Below are 13,008 nucleotides of genomic sequence, written 5' to 3' on the forward strand. Positions count from 1 at the left end.
CATGTTATATTAGTCATGTTTGCTTAGAAACTGTTTATAGGTGTGAAATCTTAGTGTACAGTTCACTGAGGCCATTCTGTAGTCCGTGTAGCATCAAAATCCCAGGACGCAGGACGCTCAGTGCGCATTCCACCACACAAAGGAGCGAGTATAAAGCCAGGAAAATTCTGTGAAGAGCAACAGTTCGTATCCGATCATCCTGAGATTGACATTGAGATTGAGCAAGTTGAGTGACTAGTGAGCACAGAAGATGAGCCTAAGACTCCTCACACTCCTCGTGATAATCTGTGTGTTTTGCATTGCGATGCACTCCGCCGAGGGCACATACAGGAAGCCTCCATTCAACGGGAGCATCTTCGGGAAGCGGAACAGCATTGGGGACTACGATTCTGGAGGCAAGGCCTTGTCCGCGATGTGCGAGATAGCGCTGGAGGCGTGCGGAGCGTGGTTTCCGCAGGACAAAAAGTAACTCAACACGCCAATCAGGACTGCAAACACGGCTTTTCCATCATGTTCAAAAGAGGCACCAAAGTAAAATTTCACACGCAACATATTGTTAATAAAAATGAGGAAGAGAAAATGCTATTTAATCAAATTGTCTCCTTAAAACATAAGTTAGACTTCCGTTTTCGCCGTTGTGGCGCAAAAAAGAATAGAGAATGGAAGATATTCTATATAGAATTTACAAAAAAGTCCCTCTTCAATGCATTTTGTATTGCACTATATAAAGACATGAATAAACATAAATCTCATTCTGTTCTTCTTATGTAAATAGACTTTTCTGCATATTTGGATGGTCAGAGCTTCAATTTTTTCTTCATTTTTTGTCCTTCTTTCTTATGACTATTTGCAAATCACAATCGAATGTTCACACTAATGGTATATATATCAATAAAAATTGTCATTAAAATGTACAAGTAAAACTTTTCCCGGATTATTATTTGTTCTGGTTCTGGAGAAATTAATAAATACACAATTTGAGGCACTTAAACCTTCTGATTGGACATTTCCTCGCAGTGACAACGAAGATACTTCATGTAGTCTTGCATGAGAGTTGTGTAGGCCTGCAAGGAATCACCATTATCAGTTGATTCAGCAAAGACAACAAACGCAACAGTAAACTCACAGTCTCGAGGATGGATTTCGGGATATAACCCTTCAAATCGAGGCAGAGAAGCCACTCGAAAATGCAAGAATCCGCTTCTCCAGGTATTTCTCTCGTCACTATGCAAGATATCAGATTTTCGCCCCTGAAATATGAGATTGGCACATTAATTGTGTTCTCCTCTGCTCACACTTTGGAATCTCACCTCACGTATTTATTCGTCGCTGCGAAACCTGGGTATTCAACTGCAACGGCTGCACTCACGTACACTCTCAGAGCTCTGCTGGGCCAGTCTTGAGCGTCCTGGAATTTTGCCTCCTCTTCACAATTGTCCTGAGCCGACAAACTAGGCGACGTGCCGAAATCCCTGGCTCCCAGGCTCTTGCTTAACGCCATTGGAGCCCTCTTCTGATACCCTTCGTCCTCACTTTGTGGACTCTTTGGCGCCGGTTCGCTCTTCACCGAACTCTCGCCCTCTGACTGCTCCTGGACAGTGTCTAAGCGTCTTCTGGGATACAGTACAGCGCCCTCTTCTTCGTCCTGCACCATTCTGCCACCCTCGAAAGCTTCCCAGGAGCGCAAGTTGACGAAATCGCGGCTCTTGACGAAGCCTCCGCCGCCAGCGGCTGAGACTTGGTATGAAACGTCTGTGCGTGGGTCGATTCTGTGGATGACTCGCGACTCCAAGAGGGTGGGATTCCACTTGGGCATTTCCTCAATATTGCTGAAGAGATCCTCCACCAAGCTCTGCGCATTGCTATTCACGCGCCCCTGCAAAATTTTCAAGCGAAATCTCAAAATCTCATTCATGCGTAATCATGAAAGTTAGACTCATTTGAGGACAGAACAGAGTCTATAATGTTGGTGCAAATTCTATTAATATTTCAAAACCTATTCAGTCTTTTATGAAATAAGAACAAATATTTCCACTTCACTTTGTCGCAGTGATTTTAATACAATCATTCAATTACTTTAACACTTTCAATAGATTAAATATTGCGTAAAATCAAAGAGAATCACTAATTTTGAGTCGTTACTGTAGTGAGTTTGTGAGTGATTCCTTGCTGAATCATTGCTAAAATTCCGGGAGGAGTAAATAACTTTGAGAAATCCTATCTCTTTCCATATCAATAAGCAATATATTGGCAATAATGCTCTTCACGATGGAATCCTTGAACTTGAATAAATTAAACTTGAACCTTAATGGATTTGACTACCAAATATGCTCAACTTACCGTCAATTTGTAAATTTTTCCTAATCTATCACGCTTAATACTTTGAATAGTGTCTGAACTCGCTGTGACTTTCTCCAGTTCCCAATCTTGACTCTCAATCAGCTCGTAGGCCTTTTTCACACACTCCAGAGCCATCCTCTTGTACTCCTCGTCCTGAAACAGAAATCTTGGATTATTACGAGACATTCCTTGCGATTGACTCAATTGAAAAGCACTAACAAGACTGATTTCATTGCACAGAATCTTCTTCTTTCGCTGAGCAATTGAATATCAATCTTCTGGGTGATAAATATTTCATAAGAAGCGCCTCTACCTTGTCTCCTTCGTCGTCACTATTGTGAATGGACTCGTATGGGGAGTAGAAGTTGGCTATGCTTTCTGTGCGTCGCCCTGTGCCCGTTGAGGCGGCTAGAAAGGGCGCCAGAAGAGGTCCTCGGTCGTCAATGGTGGACGAAATGGCGGCCAAATAACTGCGAGCGTGCTGCTCCTGAGGAATAACCCGGCAATCCAGAAACCATGCCTCTCCCCAAGCTATCACGAAAGATACAACGATCAAGAGGACCTGAAACACGGGCTGAGGAGAGTCTGCCCACTAGAGAAAAGGGAGCATTCTTAACAAGTGTCCAGAAGAGGCTTTGAACATCTACACACTCACATTGTAGACGAAGACTTTCGATATCAGAAATGCACAAGAACCCGACGTTGAAGCCTGAAATAGAGATTTCGAAAGCATTAAAACTTTTGTCGTGCTCAATGATAAGCAAAACAGACCACATCTCAGCAAATTCTTATCGCCATCGCGAAACATTGAATATGTACTCACCGCAATGATGATCCAGTGGTTGATGTAAAGTATGGCATAAAAGAGGATGAGGACCACAAATCTGCAAATTGCGGCCATGACAACGTCGAATAGTGACGTGTAGATTGTGTAGTGAATAACTTGCGTCTGAAGTGCATTGTATATGTTATCACCCGTAATCTGTGGAGTAAACAAATGAGAGAAAATTGTAGTTTTCACTTTTGGCCTTATCATCTCGCAGCCTTGTGACTAACCATGACGCAGATGAGCCAAAGGAGAGCAATGAATACTAAATCGAAGGTGACGAAGAGGCAGAAGAAGCGCCGAATAACCGACATTCGTCCATCATGCTGATATCCAGACAGGAAGTCCTCAGTGATTAAATTAATGGAGTGCGATTGTGAACGTGTGGCTGCAAAAACGACTCTCATCATTGCTACTCAAGTGAGTTTGTGGGGAGATTCTTACAAAAATCTAGACTAGGATATTGTCTCTCGTACATAACATCCCTCAGTCCGCGCTGAGCCATGGTTTATCCTGTCCCGAAGCCTGGCCTTCACATTCTCTCAGCTAATCAATCTCGCAAAATGCCACTGAAAGGAAATTGCATTATCAGGACTCGACCAAACACAGTCAAAGAGCATTTCTAGAATTAAGGGGTCACTCATTACAATATTCTTTCTCGCTTCGCTCATTTTCATATATACACACCGTAGAAGTAAGAGCACATTATTGTTTTCTTGATTATTTTTTTTTGAAAAAATACTACAATTGCTGGATATTCTAACAAAAATCAGTCGAGATCTGAAAAGGCATTCAGCTTCATTGTTAAAAAAATATAAATAGTAACGTAGATATTGTCACCAAAAGTTACCTGTGCATTTTCTTGCACACAAAGAATTCTGAATTGTCAACGCACTGAATAAATCGTACGCGAATCTTTTGCGTCTTGAGTTAAGTTCCGAATAAATTAAATAATATTCTGGTTGAAGTTGCAAGTCAAATTGATCTTGGATTTGCAAACTTCTTAAAGGGTAACAAGTCACTTAGCATCGGAGTTGAGAGAAAACATTAATAATGTATTGACAGTGTCCAGGGCAAATTAAAGAATTTCCATAGTAAATAGAGAATGTAATAAATAGTGAAATTAGATTTTTTTTTTGTTTACTATATGATGTGTTTTCCAATTTTCCTGAATATTATAACTCAATAAATGCAACAAAATATTTAGCTTTGTTACATTTCAAGTCGAGTCTACAAAAAATTTGTCTAAAAATATGTCGAAACCTGGGAAAAAGTTTACAAAAACAGACCATCGGGAATTGCATTGAGTGACCCCTTGACTGGAGGAGAAGAAAAACATCGAATAATGAGATGAATGTTAGAAAAGTGACGGATAAATTCATGAAAGAGAGAAACAATGCCAGGTGTTCGAAGAAAGAGTTTATCGCTTCTCGCGCGATGTGATAAGAGCCCCAAAGAGTAAAGGAACTCTCTGACAAAGAGCAAAATACAGACATATTCGGATGGTCACACAATCTCTCGTTCATGAACTCTCATCGACTTATCGCTCTATCAGCAAATTGTGTGATCATCTTTCCAGGCAGAAAATAAATATTGCAGCTTTTGTAAATAAATGGAGAGATAATTTTGTGAGCGAGAAACACAAGAATTAGGATGCGAGAAAAAAGGAAGATGATAAAGGCTACGCACTAAGTCATCTAATAATTACCCCTTGACCGAAAAATTCCTCATCATCTTTTTGTACAATTTTGTGCCTCTTTGGTTGGTTTAAACGAAGAGGAGTCTCGCGAAAAAACTGAAGACTCCAAAGACAATCAGGAAACTTATTAGTAGAAGGTATTTCAAGATAAGGGGGATGAAGCTAAGGTTCATGATTTCACCAGGATTATTCACTGCGAATAAGAATGGAATTTGGAAGTATATTTTTAGAAAAAAACACACAATAAACATCTCTGAATTGTAGAAAAAATCGCAAATTCATACGTCAAGTGAAGTTGCCAATTTTTGAATGCAATTTCTGGAGAACTTACGAGAAATTTGCGGATATTCTAGGTTGATTCCTGTATTTTGATCACTAAACTGTTAGTTTTCCACGGATTTTTGTATTTTTTCACCGATTTTCACCTCAAAATGCCCCCTTGAAAACTTTATTTGTGATTTCACACAACATCCATTGTGACTTTGACGTATGACTAATTGTCAAGTGACTTTTCGATGTTTCCCCAGACGCGTGTCTATGGGTTAAGTGTGGAGGGGACAAAAGTGCCTAAAAGTAGGCAAAACTATTTCGTAATCTCAAAATCAACCGGCGAGAACTCTTCTTTTTTATCACTCCCATTTCCATCCTCCACATACTTCTTAGCTGCAACAAAGCTTCACGACGATGTCCTCTGGGGCATTTTCACAACAAGGCGAAACCATGGAGAATCATGCATAATCCGAAAAAAACATTGCGAAGAGATAAAGTAATATGTAAAATACATTGGGACTCCGCGAGCCACCAACTGACGATGCTCGATTTGAAAAATGATTATAATTTTAAATTTATAATTACTGGTTTGTGGTATAGAGACCTGTTATTAAGACAGGGCTACCGTTTCGAGAGATCTCTGGCTCTCATCTTTGGCCTCCGCGGGAATGAGCAACAACTCCCAGAAGCCACAGACGACACAGACAAACTGCATATGAATCCCGTAACATCGCCAGATTTGCGAGAAAATTGAAAACAGATGAGATTACATGTGAAATTACACTCATTCCTCCTTCTGGTTCTGTCTTTCAATTAGAATAGCGCCAAAGCCCTCGTGGTTGAGCAGGAAAATCAATTCTGAAAAATTTGAAAATTAAGTATAGAATAGTTTGAATCTTGAAGTATTAGCGACTAACACACGAAAGCGATAATTGCAACTTTATCACAAGTTAAAGCTGCATTCTCAGCTACATCGCGATCTTGCGGAATGTCTTCAACTCTGTACCTGGCCTTCTCAGGGGGAGGTATTTCATGAATGGCTGAGAGATTCGTAAGTAACGTGAGTTCTCCACCTCTCGAGCGCTCTTGAGTTGCGAGTGCCGGACTGTCGGATGTCTCGCGTGAATTGCCGGAGTGATCGAGACGCGTCAATAGTGACATCCGCGATCTGGGATAGATTCCGGCGTCGATCGATCGATCGTGAGGACGGACAGGCGATGTTGCGCGGAGGGGCCGGAGAAAAGGTGGATGTCAAGTCCGGCCACACGCCATGTTCGCAAAATGGCCGGTGGGCATGTAAGCAGCGATTTTTATCGCGATCCTCACCGCGTCTCCGCGATGTTGATGCCGGCGGCCAAAGGTTGTGCGGCAAAGCTGGAAATGCATCGCAACAGACAGAGGGAATTGAGAGCAGACAGTTCCACATTTGCCGCCCATCGGTGCGCAAAGGAAAGGCTTTTCCATAAATCAACGCCATTTTAGAATCAACAAATTGCACTCATCGATCACCGCGGCAAGACGCATCGTGTACAATTCTCAGAATTCACCATTTTCTGCATCTCTCCAGCCGGCTGAATTCCATCACGTATCAATCCGATCGCGCCCTCTTCGGATCAGACTGCCTTGGGGCGATCTTCTCGGCTCTGGATGCTGCGCACAGATCTTCAGTTCGACCCCTCGGGCTGCGGGCCCATCAATTAGACCAGGCAATTAAACCCCCAACACAGCGCATCTTCCCAACGGGCCTCAACTACTGAAAATTTGAATAACCAGACTTTTTGTCATAAAGTTAACGGTAAGCAGACAGAAATTGTTCTTGAACAGAGCGAAGAAGTTGTGTTGCGGAGGTCCTACATGATCATTAGGGACAATTTTCGATGATATTGGCTGACCTTTATTGCTTAGAATGGCGCAGAGTAGCAATTTCTCGAGCAGGGCCGCGAGATCTCGCCAGACACCCTAATGATGTCCAATGAAATTGCTATTGGAAAATGAGAGTGAGAATGATCGGCGTCTCGTTCCGCTTAAAATGAGCAATACAGTTTGATCTCGATTGACAAACTTCGTATTATGCAAGAAATTTTAACAATAAACAATTGTATGAGCAATTAATCTGACAGATCAATTTCAGCTTTTTTTTTATTTTCAAATATGTTTGACTCAAGTACCTCGTCTTTCTTTCTTTCTTTCTTTCTTTCTTTAAAACATTTTCATAACAAGTCCTCTAAATTGGAACATTACATATGAATTATTGCTACCATTTGACTACCTATAAATATTCTGTGCCATCGGAAGTATGCCTTGCCATTTGAGACACCTTACAAATGAATTTTACACGCGAAAACCGGGGTCTCGCTGTAAATATCGTGTCTCTTGAATCCTGAGAAGGTAGTTGGATAAAAAATTCTTTCACCACAGAAGGGCTTGGCCAAAATTTGCGTGAGTATAATTTTAATCAATTTGCGCAATTTTCCGCTGCAATTTTCATCTCTTCACGGTGATCCTCTGCAGTCCGGCGGAATGGATTTCAGTTACAAAGTTTCAGTTGGCAAAGAGTCACACTTTCGGCAGTGGGAAAAATGTGGGACATCTTCGTGGAGTCTTCCTTGGCCATCACAGTGTCTGTGGGTTGTGCGAGTGTTCCACCTTGTATGCAAATTGGCGTCACATCATGTCAATTTTCTGCTGAAGGGGATGATGGGCTGTGATAAGACATAAATTCAGTGCAACGGCTCTCATGTGAGCGCATGGCTTTATCATGGAGCAGTGGAAAATCTAATCACACAAATTGACTTCTTCGGTGACGTCTCTGGAGCTGAAAGCAGAGGCTCGACTTACGTGAGTCTCAATTGAGCAATTTTGCTGCGCGTAATTGTTTAAATAATGCAATTTAAATGATGAATGACTTTTTAATGGGACACCAGCCACTTTAATCTGATTAAGACAAATTTATATGGGAAATTCATACCAATTACACCGTGAAGAAGTGCAAACTATCCAATATTTCCTCAGCAAGTGTCTTCTTACTCTGTCTAAGTGCAGTTTTTTTTCTCTCACCTCCAATTCACGTAACTCTTCACACTTCTTAATACAAATTATTTGCACACGATCTTAATTCGCGACCCAAGAAATCTCACTCATTGGACTTGTCTATGAAGATATTATGATGATCAGACAAGTAGAAAATTTCATAAATATTTCTCGCCTTTTTCACAAGCCATATTATCCATCATCCACTTTGTTTTGCTACCGTTTTTCCCATATAATATTCCTGTCATGATAATTGGACTTTAATTGAAAATTCAAATAGATTTAACTCTGCGCGTACAATATCTTACCATCACCATAACTATTTACCATTCATGTCGCCTCGTCAAGAAGTTTACTCATTTCCATGCACTTGTAATTGCGTCAATTTACACGATTCGGTGCTTCTCAACACTAATTTCATTAAGACCCATCAAAATGGATGGAAATATTTGTTCAATCGGATTAATTTGGTGAGTGTCAACATCAATTACTCGAAAGCTCTCTTGTTTTCGTTCAATTTCACTAATTAATTGACTTTCGATAAACTTTTTGGGAAGCATAATTCTACATATTGTATTGCATTAAATGAGGCTACTCCGATTCTTAATTTTTAATATTCTTGTTATAATTTGTTTGGTGAGATAATGAGGTTAATAATGCCTAGAATGCCTTGTAGCATTTCTATCAGCAAGAGTCTCAAAAATGTCGACATTCGGAAACTTCTTGACTTTCCTCAATTTCTCTAAGAATTTCTCACTCTTCACAATCGAATCAAAGTTCTGTTTGTTATAAAATGCGTTAAAGAATATCTTTTCAACTTAAAGCGGCACAATATTATATATGAAACTATATTCTCGTTTTTGATCGAGGATTCTTTAAAATTTGATGTGAAAATAGATCAAACTATTAAATTCGATTGTCATAGAAACTTTAAGCATTTTCATAATAATACTGTAAACTTCGGTAAGCTGTACATTGTTTTTCTGACCATAATATTTATGGTTGTAATATAATATTCTTGGTTGTCACTTTAAAAGTTATTCAGTCGATATCTTACAAAGTAAAGACACTTCTCAAGTAAATTATTTGTGTATCAATTTGGAAAATAATCTCTGAGCTAGAGTTTGCTGAAACAATGATTGCAAAAGTTCTCGAGGGAACACATTCAATTTCATGCCTCCTCTTGGGCTTCTTCAGCCCATCTAGAGAAGTGGAGAGGGGGTGAGACAAAGTTCAGGCAAGAGGCCAAGTCATAAGGACAGCAATCAAGCATAGCTCCGTGTAAATAAAATTGAAGGCACAGCGCGCAGAGGTGAAAAAAGGTAACAGAATTACATTTTATATAGCAAAGAGAGTCCGCAGAGGAAAAGAAATAACAAAACCACATCGCGTGTTAAAGTTTGTTTGAGAATTTTCAGAAAAATACGTTGCGTTTTTGTGTTTTTCCTTTTACTCCACGCTTTTTTTTGCTCCATTCTTTCGAATTGTAAGTCATGTCGATGTGGTTTCATTATTTCTGTGGAATTTCTGCCCTTTTTCCTGGCCGAAGGCTTGGCAAGGTGTGGGACTCTGGTGTTTTTGGGATGCTAGTGATATATAGTCAGTTGTATTGAGTGGGAATTGGGAATGCTTAATGGGCGGGAAGGCGTCGGCGATGCTCCTCAAATAACCATTGCAGTGCCACGGAAGCCCCGCGGATTTCCCTCTTCTGATCGCCTCTGCGGAGTGTCTCAATGGCCAACTATCACGCCATCCTGGCGGCCCAATATTGCATATGAGACACACTGGGTTTTCCAAACGCATTTCCACCCACATTATGCGCCATTTCGTGCCCTCAGGACTCACTTCCTTCCTCTCCTCAGGCGCAGAAGACGAGGGAGGAGACCCGCCGAGATGCGAGCCAGACAAATGGACATTTAGGAATCGTCGAAATATATAATTAGATAGCGCCATCACATGTTGGATTTCCACTCTCCGGCGGCCCGGCAATCATCATCAGAGTCAGAACATCGCTGTGTCTCTGGAAAGCAGAAGATGGAAAAATCAAAGGGACGCGGATGATGGCATCTTTTGATAGAGGCCCGAGGCGATCCATGAGCGCCGGAGACTTTTTGTGGCGGTTTCCAAAGAAATAGGAGATTCAGTGACGCGAGTGACCCGCACCCCAAAATCACTCCACCCATCAGTACACTTCTGTTAATGACCCAAGGCCGGATGTCGGAGGCTGGGATTAAGAAGCTCCGAAGGTGAAGAGTGAAGCCTCTTTGCTGCTCGAGGAAATTAACAATTTGCCCATGAACGCGCAAACTAATTCTTATACCGAAAGGTAAATAAATTTTACTCTTCTTCGAAGTAACAGAATCAAATTTTTGGGTTAAAAGAAAAAGATTTAATTGGTACAAATTTTAAATGTTTCAATGAAAATCAATGTTTTACTTTGAATATGGGATAATTTACTCGCTTTGAGTTTACCAGAGAATACGAGTTTATCTTACTTCGAAACGTGATAAATAAAATTATTGAGAATAATTTTTTTTTAGTATAGGCATAATAGAAAATATACTTTCTATGTGACACTTATTCACTAACAAGTCAAAATTTATTGCCTTGTTCTGCAATTTATACAATAATTCAAAATTCCGAATCTTCACAATATAATTGTCGTCCTATTTATTTTATTCTTTTATTATCATCTTGCTCTTATCATCTATACATAGCGTTAAGAGACAGCTTTAGCATCAAGTTCTACTATAAATTTCAAATTAAAGCCAATGCGAAGAGTGATGATTTTTATGAATATTCAATTAGTTTCTCTTCGCGACAAATGATGGACTTGTGAGGAAACTTTTCGTTTAAATGGATTTTCATTGGGAGGAAAACCACACTATATATACACGACATAATATACATAGCGAAGCTTTTCTGCTTCACTTTGTGCCTACAGGTGAGATCACTTCATGGCGCGATATCTTCAGACTAATCGTATGCAAATGAAATGCAAAGTGATTAATTTTCCTTCTCATGCCATTAAGTACTCTTGAAGCCGTAAGAGAGTCGCAGAAAAAAGGCGACACTTGGCAGTTGTCACCACAATTGAGGTCACTCGATATGGCTGACAATTGAGTGTTTCCCTTCGTTGGCCAGCACTCTTCGAGTAATTCTCTATGAAGCCTCTTTGATTTATTGAATGACGAGAATCACGTCCGAGCGAATCATTAAATAATTATCCCCTAAATTGTGCGAAAGACTGTAATTTTTGGGAGTGAAAATGAGCCCAGTTAAGTCATTTTGGCGCGGGCACACTTTGCGCAGAGCCAGGGAATTTCTATTAATTCATGCCATGGCATTAAAGCAATTTTCATCTCAGCCATTTGTCAACACCTCCCCACGCATTGTGGGCATCTCGCGGTGCCCGGGACGCCCTTTTCGATTAAGGCCCCATCGCATGGGCGGCCATAAATCATGACCCATGCCGCGATGGTCCGCGATTGATTGATATCGCAACTTGGAGATTGACTGGCGTGCTCGAAAATTGACCTCCGCTTTGATCACTTTTGTGACGATCGCGAGATGAAAAAGAAATTAAGCACGGGCAAAAGTGCGGCCCGGCGATCGATGGCATGGCATAAATCAAATGTGGGTTGACAGTCTCTTAAATTGCACTTTGTCTCATCTATGCTTATGTGTATCCATGCTTATGTGGGACGATCTGATACCCAATAAAACTCGCGAGACGTTCGCCCTGCGTTTTTGCGCTAAAATGTAAATGCGCGAGTCGGAATTCTTGGCACACTCACGACAGTGAGAATCCTTCTGGCTCTCTGGACACCGGAATTGCATGTGAAATTAGCTAATATAAAATGCCTGCAAGGAGAGAGAAATCGTACTGAAAACGTATAGAAATCAAACATCTTCGAGATGTCGGCTTTCGATTTCCCGGCAATTTGCCGGCTCAGCGTCAAATGGTCAAATTGATTTGAGTTGAAAATCTGATCCGAGACTCTCTCACCATGAATGAATTCTCCCAATTGTGAATGGGAGGGAGCAAAAAGACGAGAGCGAGAGAGAGAGAAGTCTCTAAAACAACGACACATATAATTAATAAGACGCTACTCATCAATTAAGTCCAATGAGTTGCTGGAAGGAACCCTCTGGGTGTCTGGACTCGAGCCTCATCATCGGCACCCAGAACTCCGACCGATGGTCATTAGATTGGGCGCTGAAGACACAAAAAAGCTCCTCTCGCACACCCTGGAACATGCAATAAATAGTCATCCAGAGCGAGAGTTTGATTTCATTCATAAAAATGCCCCTCACTCCGACGGTCAAATGGACTCACATCCGCTCGCCAGTTCCATTTGACGTGTTTGTCTTCATGACCGGTCCATGTCTATTTTCCCTTTATTACTATTTACCATTTCTTTGGTTTCGCCTTCGCCGGCCCATCCCGAGAACATCCCGTTGCTCACCTTCTGTATAAAGTGTGTTATACCTGGCGTAATTACAGAGCGCTCAGCTCCACATCACGTTAGAATCGAACCGATCTGCAGCGATCGCTGGGCAAAAGGATGGCCCGCAAGAGGCCCTAGACCATCTATCGTGGGCATCAAGAGAAGAGCGATATCACTTTGAAAGGACTGGATTTGCGTCAATTTTCATCAGTGTCCGCAAAACATTGCATGAGGCCCACAAACGCAGCGTCAGAGGTAATTTTCCTCAAGGGAGGGCATCAAAAATCGGGGTTGAAAAATGTTGAAATGTGGATGAAAAACATCAACAAAATTAGCGAAACCTCTTTTTGATTGACATTGCACGTGATTGTGTGGAGAAATAGACGTGCGGG

The 13,008-nt window shown here is 41.1% G+C and overlaps 2 protein-coding genes across 4 annotated transcripts; one reads left to right on the forward strand and one right to left on the reverse strand.

Annotated features, from left to right (window-relative positions):
- Nucleotide 1: 1 nt before the first annotated feature.
- Nucleotides 2-478, forward strand: LOC132260309 (neuropeptide SIFamide). Its single transcript, XM_059758342.1, has one exon. It carries the CDS (start codon nt 251-253, stop codon nt 467-469), a length of 219 nt encoding a protein of 72 aa, XP_059614325.1. The 5' UTR covers nt 2-250; the 3' UTR covers nt 470-478.
- A 469-nt stretch (nt 479-947) lies between these two features.
- LOC132260308 (steroidogenic acute regulatory protein-like) lies at nt 948-5,354 on the reverse strand. 3 transcript variants are annotated; one of them, XM_059758341.1, is made up of 11 exons: nt 5,197-5,354; nt 4,875-5,058; nt 3,611-3,735; nt 3,397-3,554; nt 3,164-3,322; nt 2,996-3,049; nt 2,654-2,932; nt 2,341-2,493; nt 1,311-1,876; nt 1,127-1,250; nt 948-1,064 (listed from the first exon to the last, which is right to left on the reverse strand). In XM_059758341.1, the coding sequence occupies exons 3-11, from the start codon at nt 3,669-3,671 to the stop codon at nt 987-989; spliced, it is 1,632 nt and encodes a 543-aa protein (XP_059614324.1). In that variant the 5' UTR covers nt 3,672-3,735; nt 4,875-5,058; nt 5,197-5,354; the 3' UTR covers nt 948-986. The 3 variants fall into 3 exon arrangements, with proteins under 3 accessions (XP_059614324.1, XP_059614322.1, XP_059614323.1); XM_059758339.1 differs by having other exon boundaries at nt 2,996-3,322; XM_059758340.1 differs by lacking the exon at nt 4,875-5,058 and having other exon boundaries at nt 2,996-3,322.
- Nucleotides 5,355-13,008: the final 7,654 nt, after the last annotated feature.

The sequence above is a fragment of the Phlebotomus argentipes genome, unplaced genomic scaffold (assembly GCF_947086385.1).
Source record: "Phlebotomus argentipes unplaced genomic scaffold, Phlebotomus argentipes genome assembly scaffold_18, whole genome shotgun sequence".
NCBI classification, from domain to species: Eukaryota; Metazoa; Arthropoda; class Insecta; order Diptera; family Psychodidae; genus Phlebotomus; species Phlebotomus argentipes.

Bases quoted from the DNA above. Each gene is read 5' to 3' on its own strand.
- LOC132260309 (XM_059758342.1), top strand. From the start codon at position 251: ATGAGCCTAAGACTCCTCACACTCCTCGTGATAATCTGTGTGTTTTGC.
- LOC132260308 (XM_059758340.1), bottom strand. From the start codon at position 3,671: ATGGCTCAGCGCGGACTGAGGGATGTTATGTACGAGAGACAATATCCT. The intron at 3,323-3,396 runs GTTAGTCACAAG...TTTACTCCACAG, and splicing joins TTTGGCTCATCTGCGTCATG to ATTACGGGTGATAACATATA. The intron at 2,494-2,653 runs GTAGAGGCGCTT...TTTCTGTTTCAG, and splicing joins GTGACGACGAAGGAGACAAG to GACGAGGAGTACAAGAGGAT.